This window comes from Triticum aestivum, chromosome 3B (genome assembly GCF_018294505.1).
Source record: "Triticum aestivum cultivar Chinese Spring chromosome 3B, IWGSC CS RefSeq v2.1, whole genome shotgun sequence".
NCBI classification, from domain to species: Eukaryota; Viridiplantae; Streptophyta; class Magnoliopsida; order Poales; family Poaceae; genus Triticum; species Triticum aestivum.
The window spans coordinates 589,832,130-589,847,999 of record NC_057801.1 but is presented as its reverse complement, the minus strand read 5'-3'; the positions used below and the strand labels follow the sequence as shown (position 1 = coordinate 589,847,999).

At 47.2% G+C, this 15,870-nt stretch overlaps 2 protein-coding genes across 3 annotated transcripts; one reads left to right on the top strand and one right to left on the bottom strand.

Annotated features, from left to right (window-relative positions):
* Positions 1 to 9,202: 9,202 nt before the first annotated feature.
* LOC123071112 (cyclin-B1-1) lies at positions 9,203 to 12,283 on the top strand. Of its 2 annotated transcripts, none has more exons than XM_044494602.1 (9): positions 9,203 to 9,521; positions 9,979 to 10,165; positions 10,254 to 10,341; positions 10,440 to 10,634; positions 10,720 to 10,839; positions 10,966 to 11,214; positions 11,329 to 11,502; positions 11,611 to 11,789; positions 11,883 to 12,283. In XM_044494602.1, exons 1-9 carry the CDS (start codon positions 9,470 to 9,472, stop codon positions 12,016 to 12,018), a joined length of 1,380 nt encoding a protein of 459 aa, XP_044350537.1. In that variant the 5' UTR covers positions 9,203 to 9,469; the 3' UTR covers positions 12,019 to 12,283. The 2 variants fall into 2 exon arrangements, with proteins under 2 accessions (XP_044350537.1, XP_044350536.1); XM_044494601.1 differs by having other exon boundaries at positions 10,248 to 10,341.
* Positions 12,284 to 12,764: 481 nt separating this feature from the next.
* On the bottom strand, positions 12,765 to 15,398 carry LOC123071111 (UDP-glycosyltransferase 87A2). The gene is made up of 2 exons (XM_044494600.1): positions 14,721 to 15,398; positions 12,765 to 13,905 (listed from the first exon to the last, which is right to left on the bottom strand). Exons 1-2 carry the CDS (start codon positions 15,244 to 15,246, stop codon positions 12,962 to 12,964), a joined length of 1,470 nt encoding a protein of 489 aa, XP_044350535.1. The 5' UTR covers positions 15,247 to 15,398; the 3' UTR covers positions 12,765 to 12,961.
* Between the last annotated feature and the right edge of the window lie 472 nt (positions 15,399 to 15,870).

The following is a 15,870-nucleotide window of genomic DNA, read 5'->3' as shown; positions in this document are numbered from 1 at the left end:
AGAAGTTCATAAATGCTGATGTAGTACTGACCAAATAAAGAAACGATGAACTGAAATTGTTTTTCAGAGCACTGAAATTGTGCACATGGTGATGATGATGAAATTGTTTTGCCTCATGAAGAAATGATGATGAAAATGTTTTTCAGAGAAGTGAAAGTGTGCATTGTGCCAAAATTCAGATAGTTGCAGCAAAATTCAGATAATGCAAGCAAATTTCAATTAACTTAACTGCAAGCAAAATTCAGATCAAGCAAATTCATTTAACTTAACAGTGCAAATTTCAGTTAAGTTAAATTCAGACCATTGTATTCGGAAGGGGCCCAGGTATCTATTTTTGGATGTGTGCACATGGGCACAATATGGGCAGAATGCAACACACATAGAAACACAATATTTGGCAACACTGCAACATAGGCAACATAGATAACATAGGCAACATAGGCAACATAGCAGTTCAACAGCAGCAGCTCAAAATAGATAACAGTTCAACAACATCTTCAGTTCAACATAGGTAACTTATATGCCAATATATAATCAACATACCTAACTACTCCCTTCTTCTTCTTCTTCAGCTGCTGCTTCTTCAGCTGCTTCTTCTTCTACTCCAACAGCTGTAGACATCTTCATTGTTTCTTCATCTGTTGCAGGCGGATGGAGCGGCGCACTGGCTCCTTCTTCACTGCCCCCTTCCTCTTTTGCTCTGGCTCTGGCTCCTTCACCTCTTTTTCTTCTTCGACCTTCATGTCTTCTAGAAGGAGCTCGACGTCCGGCAGGAGCTCAACGTCGATGGGCATGTCTGTGCCACCCTCAATGTCGACCCGCGCAACAAAAACAACATCGTCAGAGTCGTCGTTAGAGATGGCAACAACCTCTGTCAGGTCGTCATCGGAGTCGTCGTCTGCAGGGTCGACTGGAGCAGGCAGCGCGAGCACGACGCCGACGATGTCCGCAAGGTCGTCGTCGAGGGGGGCCGGGGCCAGAGAGGTGGTGGAGCGGTACATCCACCACCTAGCTCTCTGGTACGGATCCATGCTGAGCGTGGCCTCCTGCATTGCCCAGACGAGGAATAACGGCGGCGGCACCTTGAGGCCTTTGGGGAAGGCACACGCGTTCTCCTCGTCCGTCAGCACCTTGGCCAACCCGCGCGCATGATGGAGCATGAGCTTTGCGCTCGGGAACCAGGTGCATACCTCTCTGATCTACACGCGGAACGACTGGTCATTGCCGGCAAGATCCTCTAGTGATCTTTTCCAGCCCGCGTTGTTCGCCATGGCGGCGGTGGCCGGCGGTGGTGAGTGGAGTGGGGAGTGGAGGTGACACGGTCGATGAGTGGAGTGGTGGGTGGGTGGGTGGGGGCGACGGTTTTATTGATGTGGTGGGTGGGAATGCGAACCGTCCAAACAAGAGTGGGCGAGTGGGAGTTGGCCTCTCTGATATCAGTACAAGATACTTCCTCTGCCCCTCCCTAACAAGTTCCTACTCATAGCGCACTCGCATTGCACTCTACTTCTATAACAACAGGTCCTGGGTTTCCGACCCGGGCCAAACAATTTTTTTAATTTTGGGCACAAATTCAGTTAGTTCATTTAGTTCAGTTAGTTCAGTTAGTTCAGTTAGTTCATTTAGTTCATTTAGTACAATTCATGCAAATTCAGTTAGTTCAGTAAAATGGTGCAAATGCCCATCAACTCATAGCAAAATTCAGCTGGTGCAAATGCCCATCAACTCATAGCAAAATTCAGTAAAATGGTTCTAACTGAATACAAGATGCCTCAGGTGCAAAATTCAGCAAAATCAATAAGTTACAAGTTTATGCCTCTAAAAAGTTCACCCATGAACTAATACCAAGATACAGTTCATCACTGAACTTGCAACAACAAATGTAAAATGACACAATTCATGCATCAGGTGCTGTATTCAGATCAGGAATCACCATAGGCCTGTCATCTCCACACAACAACCATAAGAAGCCCCTCCCTGCACCTGAAGTTGTGCCAGCTTCACCTAAAGATGTTCCTGCAACTGAAGTTGCTGCATTTCTTCCTTTGCCCCTCCCTACACTTGAAGATCCTCCAGCTGCAGCATTTCTTCCTCTGCCCCTCCCTGCACCTGCAGTTGTGCCAGCTGCTGCATTTCTTCCTCTGCCCCTCCCTACACCTGAAGATGTGCCAGTTGCTGCATTTCTTCCTCTGCCCCTCCCTGTACCTGAAGATGTGCCAGGTGCATTTCTTCCTCTGCCCCTCCCTGTACCTGAAGTTGTGCCAACTGCTAAATTTTTCCTTTTTCCTCTGCTAGCAGGTTGTGAGTATTCTCCTCTTTCAGTTCTGCCAATGTTCATCTGTGTTGTCACTGTTGGCTGTGGAATTGCAGCAGCAGCAACTGCAACAAATGCTGATTGTTCTGGTAGGGGACCATGGAACCTTTGTGGAGCCCTGTGAGATTTCTCCCTCCTAGCCATGCTTGAAACCATGTTGTCTGGCAACTGGCTTGGATCCATGCCAGGGTTTGCCAAGTGAGAAAAAATGTTCTGCACAATAAAGTGAGATGAGTTATGAGATGAGCAAAGAAGTTCAGAAAGATTAATATAAAATGCAAAGAAGTTCAGAAAGATTAATGTAGTGGAACAAAGTGATGTACTTGTATAAATGTTGGATCATCATAGTCCTCATCTTCTATTGGATCTCTAGGTCCCATTTGAGCTTCCTGGTACTTGTAGTGCCCCTTCCTGTTGTGATCAGGTCTGCCACATATGGAGCAGTGCATTGTCACTCCATTTTTGTTTAGCACTTTAACACCACCTTTCATCTTTTCCTCTGGTGTCTTTTTCCTATTTTTTTGGGCCTTCCTAGTTGTTTAGTGAAGATAGGTGGATACACTTTATCCCCATCCATCTTCTCCCACATTTCAGGGTCTCTAAGAGGCATCAGATTGTATCCATAGGCTTTCAAATAGGTTTGGACAGAGTAGCACTCATGGACCATTTTCTCTGGATCAATCCTCTCCCCTCTCATACATGCAACTCCATGACTACAGGGTATTCCTGACAGCTGCCATCTACCACAGTCACACCTGAACAAGGCAAGGTCCACATTGTAGCTGTTAGGACCTGACTGTACCTTGAACAGTTCCTGTCCAGCACCAGCAACATGGCAGTTAGCTGCATATTCAATACTTTTTTCAAGCTTTTTGAGAATCTTGGGACAGATTCTATGTCCTGTCCATTTGTTAATTGTTTCTCTTTGTTTGCTCTGCATTCTGTGCATAAGCTTGTAGAAAATATTTTGTAACATTGATAGCACTGCCATTTCCCTAGCATCCAAGATGTAACTGTTGAAAACTTCAGAATTGTTGTTCAACACTATGTCACATTTAGGAAACTCACTAAAGAATGCTTTCACCCATGTCTTTGGATTCAATCTTTCAGTCCAATTAAAAGCTGCAGCACTATGTTCATCCATCTTCTCACAATTTGCTCTCCACTTCTGCTTGTTAGTAGATCTTGCTATGGCCCATAAGTCTTGTTTCAGCACTTCTCCTTTGTGCTTCTCATGGAAGTTTTGATAAATGTGCCTCACACAAAACATGTGTTTTGCATCTGGCCACACTTTTATCACTGCATTTATTAATCCCTTTTGCTTGTCACCCATGATTGTGAAAGGTGAAGTGTTTTTGATATTAAGATCATCTCTAAGAGTGGTCAAAAACCATTCCCAAGCACTAGTACACTCAACTTCAACCCAACCCATTGCCAGAGGGAATATGCAGTCATTAGGATCTATGCCAACAACAGTCAGCAACACCCCTTTGTACTTTGTTTTCATATGACACCCATCAACAAATATAATAGGCCTGCATCCCTGAAGCCAACCTCTTTTGCAAGCATCATAAGACCAATACACTGATTTCAAACATTTTCTGCCCATTGGGTACTGTTCATTTGTTACAACATGAGTGGACACCAGAAATGTGGAGCCAGGGTTACATGTCCTCAGTTCCTGACCATAGTCCCACAACTTACTAAACTGTTCATCCTCATCCCCATGAATTATCTTCAGAGCTTGTTTCCTAGCCCTAGCTAACTTCCATCTGTTGACAGTAATGTGAAGCTCCTTTGTAACCTTCCTTGAAAATGTCCCAAGCCCCATCTTTTGGTCATCCCTGAATTCATCAATGAAAAAATTTGTAAGGAAATTGGCTGTCAGTGCTTTCAACTCCCATGCCTTCTGACACTTGTGGACTGCAGCATAAACCTTTATCACAAAGCCTCCTGTCCTATTGTCCAATCCAGCTTTAAGAAGCCATGGACAACCAGGCTTGCACACTGCCTCCAATCTGGTTTTTTCATTCTTTACCTTCTTGATCTCAACTCTATTCCTTATTGAATATGCATTCAGAGCTTGCCTCAGTTGCTTGACATCTGCAAAGACCATGCCTACTCTGAATATAGGAGAGTCCATGTCCACCTTTGCATTGAAAGCACTGAACTTGTATTTCAGGTTATCTTCTTCTTCTCTTGACAAATCAAGGTCCTCATCCTCAAGTACATATTCAGGCTCATCATCTATCTCTTCTGGTTCCTCTTCATCCACACAAAAATCAATGTACTCATCAAAGAGATCATCATCTCCCTCATCAATGCTGAAGTCACTGTCACTAAAGTCTGAATCTGTCAATTCTCCTACTGTCTGTGCTTGCTCTGAAACTGCAATTTGCAAGTTTGCACTTGATGTCTCTGTTGCTTGAACTGAAACTTTCATGTGCTGACTTCCACTAGCTTCTTGCTCAGAGAGAATAATTTCAACCATTGATTTGGACACTGAGCTGGGCATTGTATATATGACATCATGCCTGCATATCTGAATAAAGTCTGAATGGTCAATCAATATCTCCAGCACCTTATGGACTGCACTTGCTGTGATCATGTACTGGACATCAACATCTCCTCTAATTGGCACCAGCCCTTCTGACAATAGGCACCCAGGCCTACACCAATAGATGTGGTGCTCCCACACATGATAGCTCAACCATTGCAGATGCTTCTTAATAAATGAATATGAGAAATTAGAAGCAGAGCAACAATCCAGAATCTCCACACTAGCACTTGCATACTCCAGGTTGCTACTTGGTCCACAAAAAATGCCATTATGCTCAATCTGCAAAGTGAAGAATGTAGATTCCACAGCCATGCCCATTGCTGCATCACACACTGCAAAACAAATTGAGAGCATGATCAGCAATATTCAGACAATGAAAATATTCAGCAGTGTCAACATTATTCAGACTTTCAGGGCAGTACAATATCCAGAATAGTAACATCAACTACCCACAATCACACATTTTCATTTAGCACTGCCTAAAAACCACACATTTTCATATATCCTACCCCAAAACCCCAACTTTATGGCCCAAACCCCCAACTTTATGTCCAAAAACCCCAACTTTATGTCCCAAAACCCCAACTGTATGGCACAATCTTCAGAATCAACATGTTCACGATCAACTTCAACATTGCAACCAGTACAGGCTTAAATCCACATATTTCCTAGCAAAATAACTGAACTTCATGACAGAAAACATCAACTTTAGAGCCCTAAACCCCTACTTTCCTCTGCTCCAACAACATAAACCCTAGCAACCGAACCGAACCTCCAATCCCACTCCGCAGCAACCTTCTAATCTACCCCGGCGACCAAGCCCGGCGAGTAACGGTGTCGATCAATCCCGGCGACCAACCACGTCGAGTGCCAAAAAAGCAAACGGAAAGCAGAGGTGAAGGAGGGCGGGCCTTACCGTAATCCGGCAGAAATGCGCCCGGTTCGCGGACGAGGCTAAGGATTCTGGTGGCTCCATGGTCGCCGCGATGGCCGGCGACGTCGCCGCCGTCGCTGGCGTCAGGGGAACGAACGCCGTCGCCACTCCCCGCGGCATTAGGCGAAGTGATTTCCCGACCAGGTGAGAGGGGCCGCAATATTAAATAGCCAAGGGAGGGCCAGACAGGGACCGCGGGCGTGATTTCCAGAAACGTTGAGGGGTTTTCTGCAAAAGAGCCGGTCCGACCAGGTGTGCCACGCAGCAGCCAGCTGGGCGCCAATTGTCTGTCTCTGATTGGTTGTGGACTAAATCAACATAGTTTGCAAGTTTGTGGATGAATTGATCACCTTTTGCAAGTTTGTGGACTAAACCATCACATCCAATGCAAGTTTGTGGGTCTCTAGTGCTTTTGCCTCAAAACGAAAACAGTGCCCAAAAACCTTCTCTTCTGCACTATAAAGATTTTTTAGGACATCCAGCTTTACATCATCAGTTGAAGATGCTCTTTACCTCACTGGTCACGGTTTGGGCTATCCGATGGCAACCAAACTTTTCTAGGTAACTAATACTCCCTCTGTCCGAATATATTTATCGGAAAAAATAAATAAAATGAATGTATTTAGAACTAAAATACGTTTAGATATATTCATTTCTTTGACAATTATTTTCGGATAGGAAGCAGTAGCATTAGGTGACATTAGCATTCGAACCAGACAGAAGCAAATATTCATACAGGGAAGCTAGTCACTGTCATCACCAATTCTCCCTAGTGTATTTTTCTTCTTCGTTGCCGAATGTAAATTCCCCTGCCTGTTAGCGTCTGTAAACAACAAGGGCAAAGACTGCACAGCTATCTGCAAGCACGCTCTGACAAATCTTGTTTTATACTACTACCAGTACTATATCTCGAATTCGTAGCCGTTGACGGGTCAAACCAAGCGAGTCTCAACCGCAAATAAAAAAAGCGAGTCTCAACAACGCAACGGATTTTCTCTGAGACGTTCAAAATCCACGTGAGAATTTCTTCTCAAATCAAAAAGAAAATAAATATCCATTTGAGAAAGGATAGGGTATATAGTAAATGTTTATAAATCCACGTTGAGTATACATGACAGCGCATAGGCCGCTGCAACGTACGGATCTCACTCCGAGACGCTCGCTTTGTCACATGCAAACGCAGCGCAAGCCAAGGCAATCCAAGGTTATCTTCAATCCGAAAGCCACCGAGCTCTTGTCAGTGCGGGGCTGGACCGCTGGACCACGGGCTCACATGCCTTTCAGCCGGGCATCTTGTAATGCGCTAGTACTTGCTCGTTGGAGTAAATGAAGTTTTGAAACTCTTACCAACTGGCCAGGATTCATGGTCTCTTCTCAATCTGGCCTCCTGTGTGCTAGGTGCAATTTCCAACAAAGGTGATGTGAAAATAGAGTGATCTCCATTTCTAAGCTGATTTCAGTGTTGCGCTCTAATTATACTGTATTTGAGAACTATATGTAAATTCCGATCGACATTACCAGATTTAAGAATTAGGCGGGTTTGAAACTTTGTGTAATGTACAACTTGTGTGTGTTTCATCGTTTGTAATTCTGTTTACCGTAATCAATTTGTGGTCATCTAAACCAGACTCCAAGATAAATTGCAGAATACCTTGATTCAAACCCCATGGTGAACAATGAACCCATGGCAGAAATCGAGCTAAGCCCACAAAAACAGATGCAACAAAAACACACACACACACACACACACACACATTGCATATATTTTATGGTCAATTGCACGTAATTTCAATGTGACGCGAAGTTTAAGTCACCCCGATCCTTACATCTCGTAATTTGGAGAACTATAGCTTTTAAATGTGATAAAACATCATAGAAAATTTAAATCCGGCAAAAATGTCATATTTCACAAATACTTGCTACACCGTGTGGATACTTGGATAGGTATCAGATACATGACACATGGATACGCCTGATACATCTATTCTAAGAATTACGATACGGGGATATGGAGGTACGCCCAATACATGGTTGGATGGTTAGGAGGACAGTGGTATCTCCTCTTCATTAGAGTTCAAGTCTCAGACTTGACACTGGTGCTCACATTTTTCTAGATTTATTTTAGGTCTTCCGGCGATGTGCGTTTAGTGGTAGGATACGTTCCCGTCGACGAAGGCGTCTGTGGCGACTTTGTACATCTTAAGATGATGTCCCGACTCAGCCTATTAGAGGTGGTCATAAGGGTAGTATCTGACGCGTATCAAATATTATTTTTTTAAAAGTAAATCGAAGGATACGTATCATATCGTATTAGGGGAGTATCCAAGCAGCATCTGGCTAGATACGTATGCTTTAAGAAGTATCCGCACGACATAGAATACTTGATCAAGAATATAATCCGCGCTAAACATAACCATGGATGCTTCTTGACTCCATAGTGTGCAAATCTTATGAAACTGGATGATATTAGTACAATATAAGTTTGGTGTAGTTCCATACTACACAAATATGAATATAGAAACTCGACAGTTGATTGTAGATCCCAAGCTCATCAGTTGTCGGATGAAAGTAAATTTGAAAAAAATTAGCAAATATGACAAAAAAAAAACCTAAAATTTTATGGCATCGAAGATGCTCAGGTTTTGACATTGAGGGAGCTCTGGACAAAAAAAAAACACAAAATCAATGCTCAAAAAGATCTGAATTGTGACCCTTATTCAAAGTTTATTTTTTGTTTAACGGAGGTTATAACTTTTATATGTACGGTACATTGCGGGTTTAGATGACACAAGCTTGGTAACGCCGCCCTCTATAGAAAGAGTTAAACAAATTTGACAATAAAAACATATAGAACCTCACATTTTTCGCTTTAGGAAAGAGTTAAAGAATATGGCATTTTTCGCTTTCGGAAAGAGAATTTCATATTTTCGAAAGAAGAGGTTGAATGTTTCCACCAGCTGGTACCTGGCCTTACCAACCCAGAGCACGCAATGGCCAGTGAATGAATGAACCATAAATAAAAAGAAAGAAAACCACACGTCAAAGGGATCTTGTGAATCCGTCGTACATACGGCACAACACAAAATCTCTCCAATAACAGTGGCCATTAATTTCTTACCATATATCCAACGCGGCTCTGGCGTTACGTGTCCTACACAACTCGCTCCCCTTTCCAGCTTGGAGGCCAGCCACCCAACGGCTAGTGCCCCCGTTCAATCTCGGCCGTCCGATCCCGCGCCCCGACCGTTGCGATCCGAGCCCTTACCGACCGTTGGAGGGAGCCAGCCGCTCCTCCTCCTCGCCCCCGCTCCGCGCAGAGGCCCACGCCGCCGCCCACCCCGACAGGCTCGGACCTTGCCCGTCCTCGTCCTATATCTCTCCTCCCCTCCTCCGGAACCCAGACCCCCAATCCCTCCAAGAACTCCCCCATCACGCCACCGATTGATCCGCCCACGGCACGAAAGCGCGAGGCAAAGGTCGATTCATAACTAGGCGAGGCGAGAAGAGTCGGAGGGTGAAGAGCTGCCGAGAAGGGTCGCCGTAGAGCTCGCCGGAACCCACCGTGGCTGCGCTCGCCGGCGGGGAAGAGGGCTCGCGGGTTGCGCGCTTCTTCTCCTCGGTGCTCTCGGGGATCTTTGGGCAAGGCGAGGAGGGGGACGCGATGGCCGCACGCGCGCACAACAACGTCGCTGCCGCTCAGCAGCAGAACAGAGGTGCGTGCGCCGACGGGATCCTGCCCTCCCTTTCTCCTCTTCTTCTTCTTCCTTTGGCGTTGTACGGTTCCCCTGGGTGGATTCTTTGCTGGTTCCTGGTTCTTGTTCCGGTCTCGGGAAAAGATGGGTTCTTGGGGGAAAGGATGGGTTTCTTTGGGGGGAAAGATGAGTTTCTTGAGGGTGTTCGTTTCGGCCCTGACGCCCTGTCTGGTTGGGGTGAATTCTTGATGTGTTTTTGTTTGTCCCGGACGATTTCTTGTGAAGATTGCGCTTCAAGCTTCCGATCCGTGGCTTTCTATGCGATTAATTGTTCAAGATTCTAATCCTCGTTTTTGGTCTGAATTGATTGCTGCTAGAGCAGCTTCCGACGCAAGATTCGACTCTGATGGCGATTTGATGTGGTTTGATTTGATCCACCTCCTCGCGACGGATCTGACTTCTTGTTTCTGCCGTGCAGCTTTAGGTGGTGGTGGTGGTGGTGGTGTCCCCGCCATGGGCAAGCAGCAGAAGGCGGCCATGGCAGGCAGGCCCGACCCCAAGAACACCCGCCGCGCCCTTGGCGACATCGGCAACTTCGAGGCCAACAACCGGCGCGCCCCCCTGGGCGACATCGCCAACGTCGTCAACGTCCGCGCGGCCGAAGGGTAAGCAACAAATCTATCCGTTTCGGTGCGATTTCCTCCTCTTCTTCTTCCTATGGAACTCCCGCTTACGTTGCGTTCTTAGAAACAGGAAGCCGCAGCCCCATGAGCCGGTGAACCGCCCCGTCACGAGGAACTTCGGCGCCCAGCTCCTCAAGAACGCGCAGGAGAAAGCAAAGGTACGTACGCACGCATGCCCTCCTCCCTCCTCATCCTGATTTGAATCATATCTGGTCTCGGTGCTGATCGGAGCGTCGCCTGGCTTTGGTTGCTGCAGAACCCGGTGGCGAGACCTGCGGTGAGGAGGGCTCATCATGTCAAGCCCGCCCCTCCTCCACCGGAGCACGTGATCGAGATCAGCTCCGACTCGGACGTGACCAAGTCGGAGGCCGGCAGCGTCAGCTCCGTCCGCAAGTACTCGAGGAAGAAGGTGGTCACCACCCTCAGCCACGTGCTCTCGGCGCGCTCCAAGGTACGCGCGTTCACCTTTGGACAGTCGAACACTTTGCTTCTTAGACCTTGTCTGATCTGATTCTGATCCACCATTGCAATGCCAGTTTGCAGCCGGAATCACCGAAGAGCCAGCGATCCAGGACATCGACAAGCTTGACGGCGACAACCAGCTCGCCGTCGTCGATTACATCGAAGATATCTACAAATTCTACAAAGTCGCCGAGGTAAAAACACGGGCTCCCTTATGCAGCAGTAGAGTACTAGAGTGTGCAAAAAAGCATTGTGATCTCCTGCCTGCCGGGTCTCTGAATCTGATGAAGGTGTTGTTTCCATCCATGCCCTGTTGACAGAACGAGTGCCGGGCCAAGGACTACATGGACTCCCAGGTGGAGATCAACGCCAAGATGAGGGGCATCCTCATCGACTGGATCCTGGAAGTGCACCAGAAGTTCGACCTGATGCCAGAGTCGCTGTATCTCACGGTGTATATCATCGACATGTACCTCTCGCTGCAGACCGTGCTCCGGCGGGAGCTGCAGCTGGTGGGCGTCTCCGCCCTCCTCATCGCCTGCAAGTACGAAGAGATTTGGGCTCCTGAGGTAAGTAAAAAGCTGAATCCATCCCTCTGCTTTTCTCCACTCACCAGTGTTCGTTCGTTCATTCATCGAGTCCACGTTTCTGATTGCTGGCTGGCTGTGTGCGTACGCTTGCAGGTGAATGATTTCATCTTGATCTCCGACAGCGCATACACCCGGGAGCAGATTCTGAAGATGGAGAAGGCCATCCTGAACATGCTGGAGTGGAACCTGACGGTGCCCACGCCCTACGTGTTCCTCGTCCGTTTCGCCAAGGCCGCCTCCTCCTCCGATCAGAAGAACGACAAGGAGGTAAAAGAACTTCACATTTACATAAGCAGCATGCAGATTCTTCAGATCAGCGAGTCTGTGTGCTGATTGATGTTTCCCTATTCTTCTCTTGGATGTGTGTCTGTGCAGATGGAGAACACCGTCTTCTTCTTCGCGGAGCTGGCGCTGCTGCAGTACGGTCTGGTCCAGTCCAAGCCCTCCATGGTCGCCGCCGCTGCTGTCTACGCCGCCAGGCTCACCCTGAAGAAAACCCCTCTGTGGACCGACACTCTGAAGCACCACACTGGCTTCACTGAAGCGCAGCTGATGTAAGCTACACTACTGAGTCTCTATTGTAGCCTTGAATCTGTGATTATTTCATTCAGGGGCACTGACTGATTTTGCGTGATGATTGGTTTCAGGGAGGCGGCCAAGATCCTGGTGGCCTCGCACTCCACGGCGCCTGACAGCAAGCTGAAGGTCGTCTACAAGAAGTACTCGAGCGAGAAGCTCGGAGGAGTCGCCCTGCGCCCGCCTGCGACCGACTTCTGCAAATGAGCTGCCCGCCTGTTTGTTGCTTTGGATCTGGACTTGGGAGTGCGATGGAAGGATTGTCTGACATTTCGCCGTGTTGATTGCTATTCGTTTCTTGCTTTTAGAAGAGTGCAAGGAGGGTTTGCTAAGAGTTTGTTGTTTGGTCGCAAGTCAGGCATATTATCTGACTTGTTGACAAGGATTTGTGTGATAAAAATACACCTTGGTCTTGGTGTATATATATGTCTTCTGAATGCTATCTACGACAGTTATTCAATTATTTGAATAATCTTTGGTGTCTCTGTCATTCTGAATTTCCTCCTAAAAATATGTTGTGTGAGATATTTTAACTGTTGTTCAAAATCTGAACCAGAAATTCCTCCTAAAAATATGGTGTAACTGTTATTCAAAATATGACATCATAATTTCAAAATCTGAACCACAGTTGTTGTTTGCAATTTACAATTTGCACTTCATAATTTGAACTGGCCTTTTTCGGCACTGCAATTTACAAAATCTGCACATTAACTTTTTCTTCTCACAGGCACTTTACAATGTGCAATCAATTTCTTTTTTAGTCCTTCTGAACTTCCTCCTTATTTAACCAGCTTACATGACTGTTGATTCTTGAACCATATTTGCACCTTCATAATTTGGAGCCTGCTCATAAACACTGCTCATAAAAGACTGTTGATTCATGTCTTAGAGGTGGTTTGCGCATTAAAATTTTCTTATCATAAAAACTTCACAGTAGCCACTTTGCAGTGCAATGAAATCAAATGGCTGATTGAGTTCAGGACAATGAATTGAGATTACAAGCTAAAGGTGCAATGAAACCAAATGGCTGATTGAGTTTTCAGGACAATGAATTGAGATTATCCCCCACAAGCTAAAGTGAAACCAAATGGCTGATTGTGTTCAAGATGGTTGAATAGAGCAATGAAATCAATGGTTGAGATGATGCATTTCAAGCATCAGTTTTGGAACATTGCTGATCAAGTTCAGTACATCGCGACGCGCATACCATCTGCATCAATGAACTGAGATTATCATAGGAAGATCCACCCTTTTCGACAGCTCTGCCACAGACCTCTTTCCACTCAAGGGCACGCCTCCTTATCGCCTTGGTATTGTCCTCATCGCAGGCCATGAGCCTCTTAACAGCCCTTGCAATGTCCTGACTCCCAATCAGGCCATCCTTATCGGCCCATTCGCGCAGGGCCAGTCCAACCTTCCAGTCTTCAACAATTAGACGGCCATCAATCGGTTGATCAAAGAACAGTGGCAGAGCAAGCATGGGCACACCAGCAAAGACAGCTTCAAGTGTCGAGTTCATCCCACAATGTGTCAAGAAGCCCCCAACAGAAGGATGGCACAGAACCTTCAGCTGATCGCACCATGCCATTATCATGCCCCTGTCGGTGTCGCCGACAAGTTCTCGCACCCGGGAAGACTTTTCACGAAGAATCCATAAGAATCTGACACCGCTCGATGCAAGGCCTAATGCTATCTCATCAAGCTGGGAGGCTGACACAGAGAGGAAGCTGCCGAGGGAGACATATAGCACCGAGTTCACGGGTTGAGAGTCCAGCCAGGTGAAGCAGTCTCCTGGACTGGTGGTAACTTCTCCATTGGACTTGGAATGCTGGTCTTCTAGTGTCATGTAGGGAATGCAGGGCCCAACTGGGAGAACTGGACATGGGAGTGCTGACCTTAGGGAGTTGATGACACCAGCCTCAAGCTCGTACATGGTGGTGAATAGGAGGCATTGCGCGTTCTTGATGCTAGAGACAGCTGCTAGGACATGGTTTACTGTTTTCTTGTTGTGAATTAAGGGCTCCAGATCAGACAAGGTTACTGAACTTGAAGCAAAGCCTGAGATATAGTGCTCAAGTCTCTTATCAGATTTATCTGCAGAAAAGAAAGGATGACTGAGCAATGCTGCAAGCTGCCATGTCCATTACTGAAATGAACAAACTACATCCACTATAACAATGACTATAAAAAAAATAAAATCACCCGAAATGAGAACCATGTGGTACAGTTAAAACAATACTCATATGCGATACCAATTTCTCAAGCTTGATCTATGGCTCAGTTCTAGCTATTTGGACGGCCTATAAAAAAACTGCATGCAGACCCTTAGGGGGTGTTTGTTTCCAAGGACTTTTTGGTGCAGGGACTAGAAAAAGTCCCTAACAAACCAAACAGGGTGGGACTTTTTTGGGACTTTTTGCTAAAAGTCCTTAGAAGCACCCCTTGAGAGTCTTTTTCAAAAAGCCCCAGGGACTAGAAAAAGTCCTAGGCCTAGAGAAACAAACACCACATGTTCTGTTCATGAACTAGGGTCCTTGATAACTCTGCCAAAAATATACAGTAACATTTCACTGATTCAAGTGCCATTGCTTGACTGCTCCATTAATTATTTATGTGCACATCCCGACGTATTTCAAGTGATACGATGCGGGCCGGCAGCTGCATGTGCAAAGGGCCGACTGACGCGGAGCATGGTCCATAAACATTGCCAAACATGAAAATGACTAATTAATCACATGTACTCACTGAACTATAAATCAGATGGTAGTACATTCAGATCCAACACCTGATAGATGCAACAGCCAACAAATTGAATGAAATGTTGTTGGTTCCCCAATCAGTAACGTTAATGGTCCAGTAATCGGGAGCTTTATCAGCCTATCAGAAAATGCTTGGAAGAGGAACCTGACCTGTGGTGGCGCCGGCGGCCGGGGCGTGCTCGTCGACGAGGCGCGGCGGGAGGGACTCGAAGTGGTAGTAGGCGGAGAAGAAGGAGGCGGGCATGGGGAAGAGCGAGCAGACCGGGACGCCCCTCCGGTTGCCGACGCCCACGACCCAGGACACGTAGGTGTCCGCCACGAGCGCCGCGACGGGCGGGACCTCCCCCCCTTCCTCCTCACGGAGGCGGTCGAGCAGGAGCTCGAAGGGCGCCTCCATTTCGGTGGCGACGGCGTCGAGGAAGCCCGCGTGGTCGGCGGCGCGGCCGTGCTCGGAGGGGATGACGTTGGGGATGGCGTGCAGGCGGACGCCGGGCGGCGGCGGGGCGGAGGAGGAGTGGAGCAGGCCGAGCCACTCCTCGGTGACGACGAACGTGACCGCGGCGCCGCGCGCGGCCAGGAGGCGGGACAGGTTCATCATGGCGTTGACGTGGCCCCGGCCGGGGAACGGCACCGCCACAATGTGGCAGCGGCACGGCTCCGCGGCGGCGGCGGCCATCTCCGTGACGACTGACGAGTGTGTGTGGCTCTCGTCGCGCTGTCGCTGCCTACGCCGCAGACGATGTTTGTTTGGAGTGAGCAGAGCGCGCAGGTGCGGTGACTCTGGTGCTCGTGTCAGCCGCCAACGTGCGCGCGGAGGATTCTGCGGCGACGTGTAGCATCTTTTCTATTGGCCGGCCGGCCCGCGGGTAACCCCACACACGTGTACAGTACATCTTATACCTACGAACATCTTCGAGACACTGATTTCGGTTTGAAGGATTTTTTTAGGGAAGTTGTAGGAAATTTTTTATAGATGCATTTGGTGAACGCGTACAAAAATTTCGTAGTAATACTATTCATTGTCTATGTTTTTAAGATATCTACACATCCACTCTAATCTTATTTTGTGCGTAGGAACGAGGCAAAACAATTCCTTAGAATGACAAGTCCCATTCTATCAAATTTCCGTATTACTCCTAATTCCCGCATTTTGGTTTCCTTCAAACTGAGGCCCGTAAACAATGACAGAAGATTTTAATGTCACGCTCAATGCATTGCCGTGTCAACAGTGTGGACTATAGAGTGCGGTCTTTCAAAAACAAAGTAAAGAGTGCGCGCGAGGGGTCGCACACGCCACCAG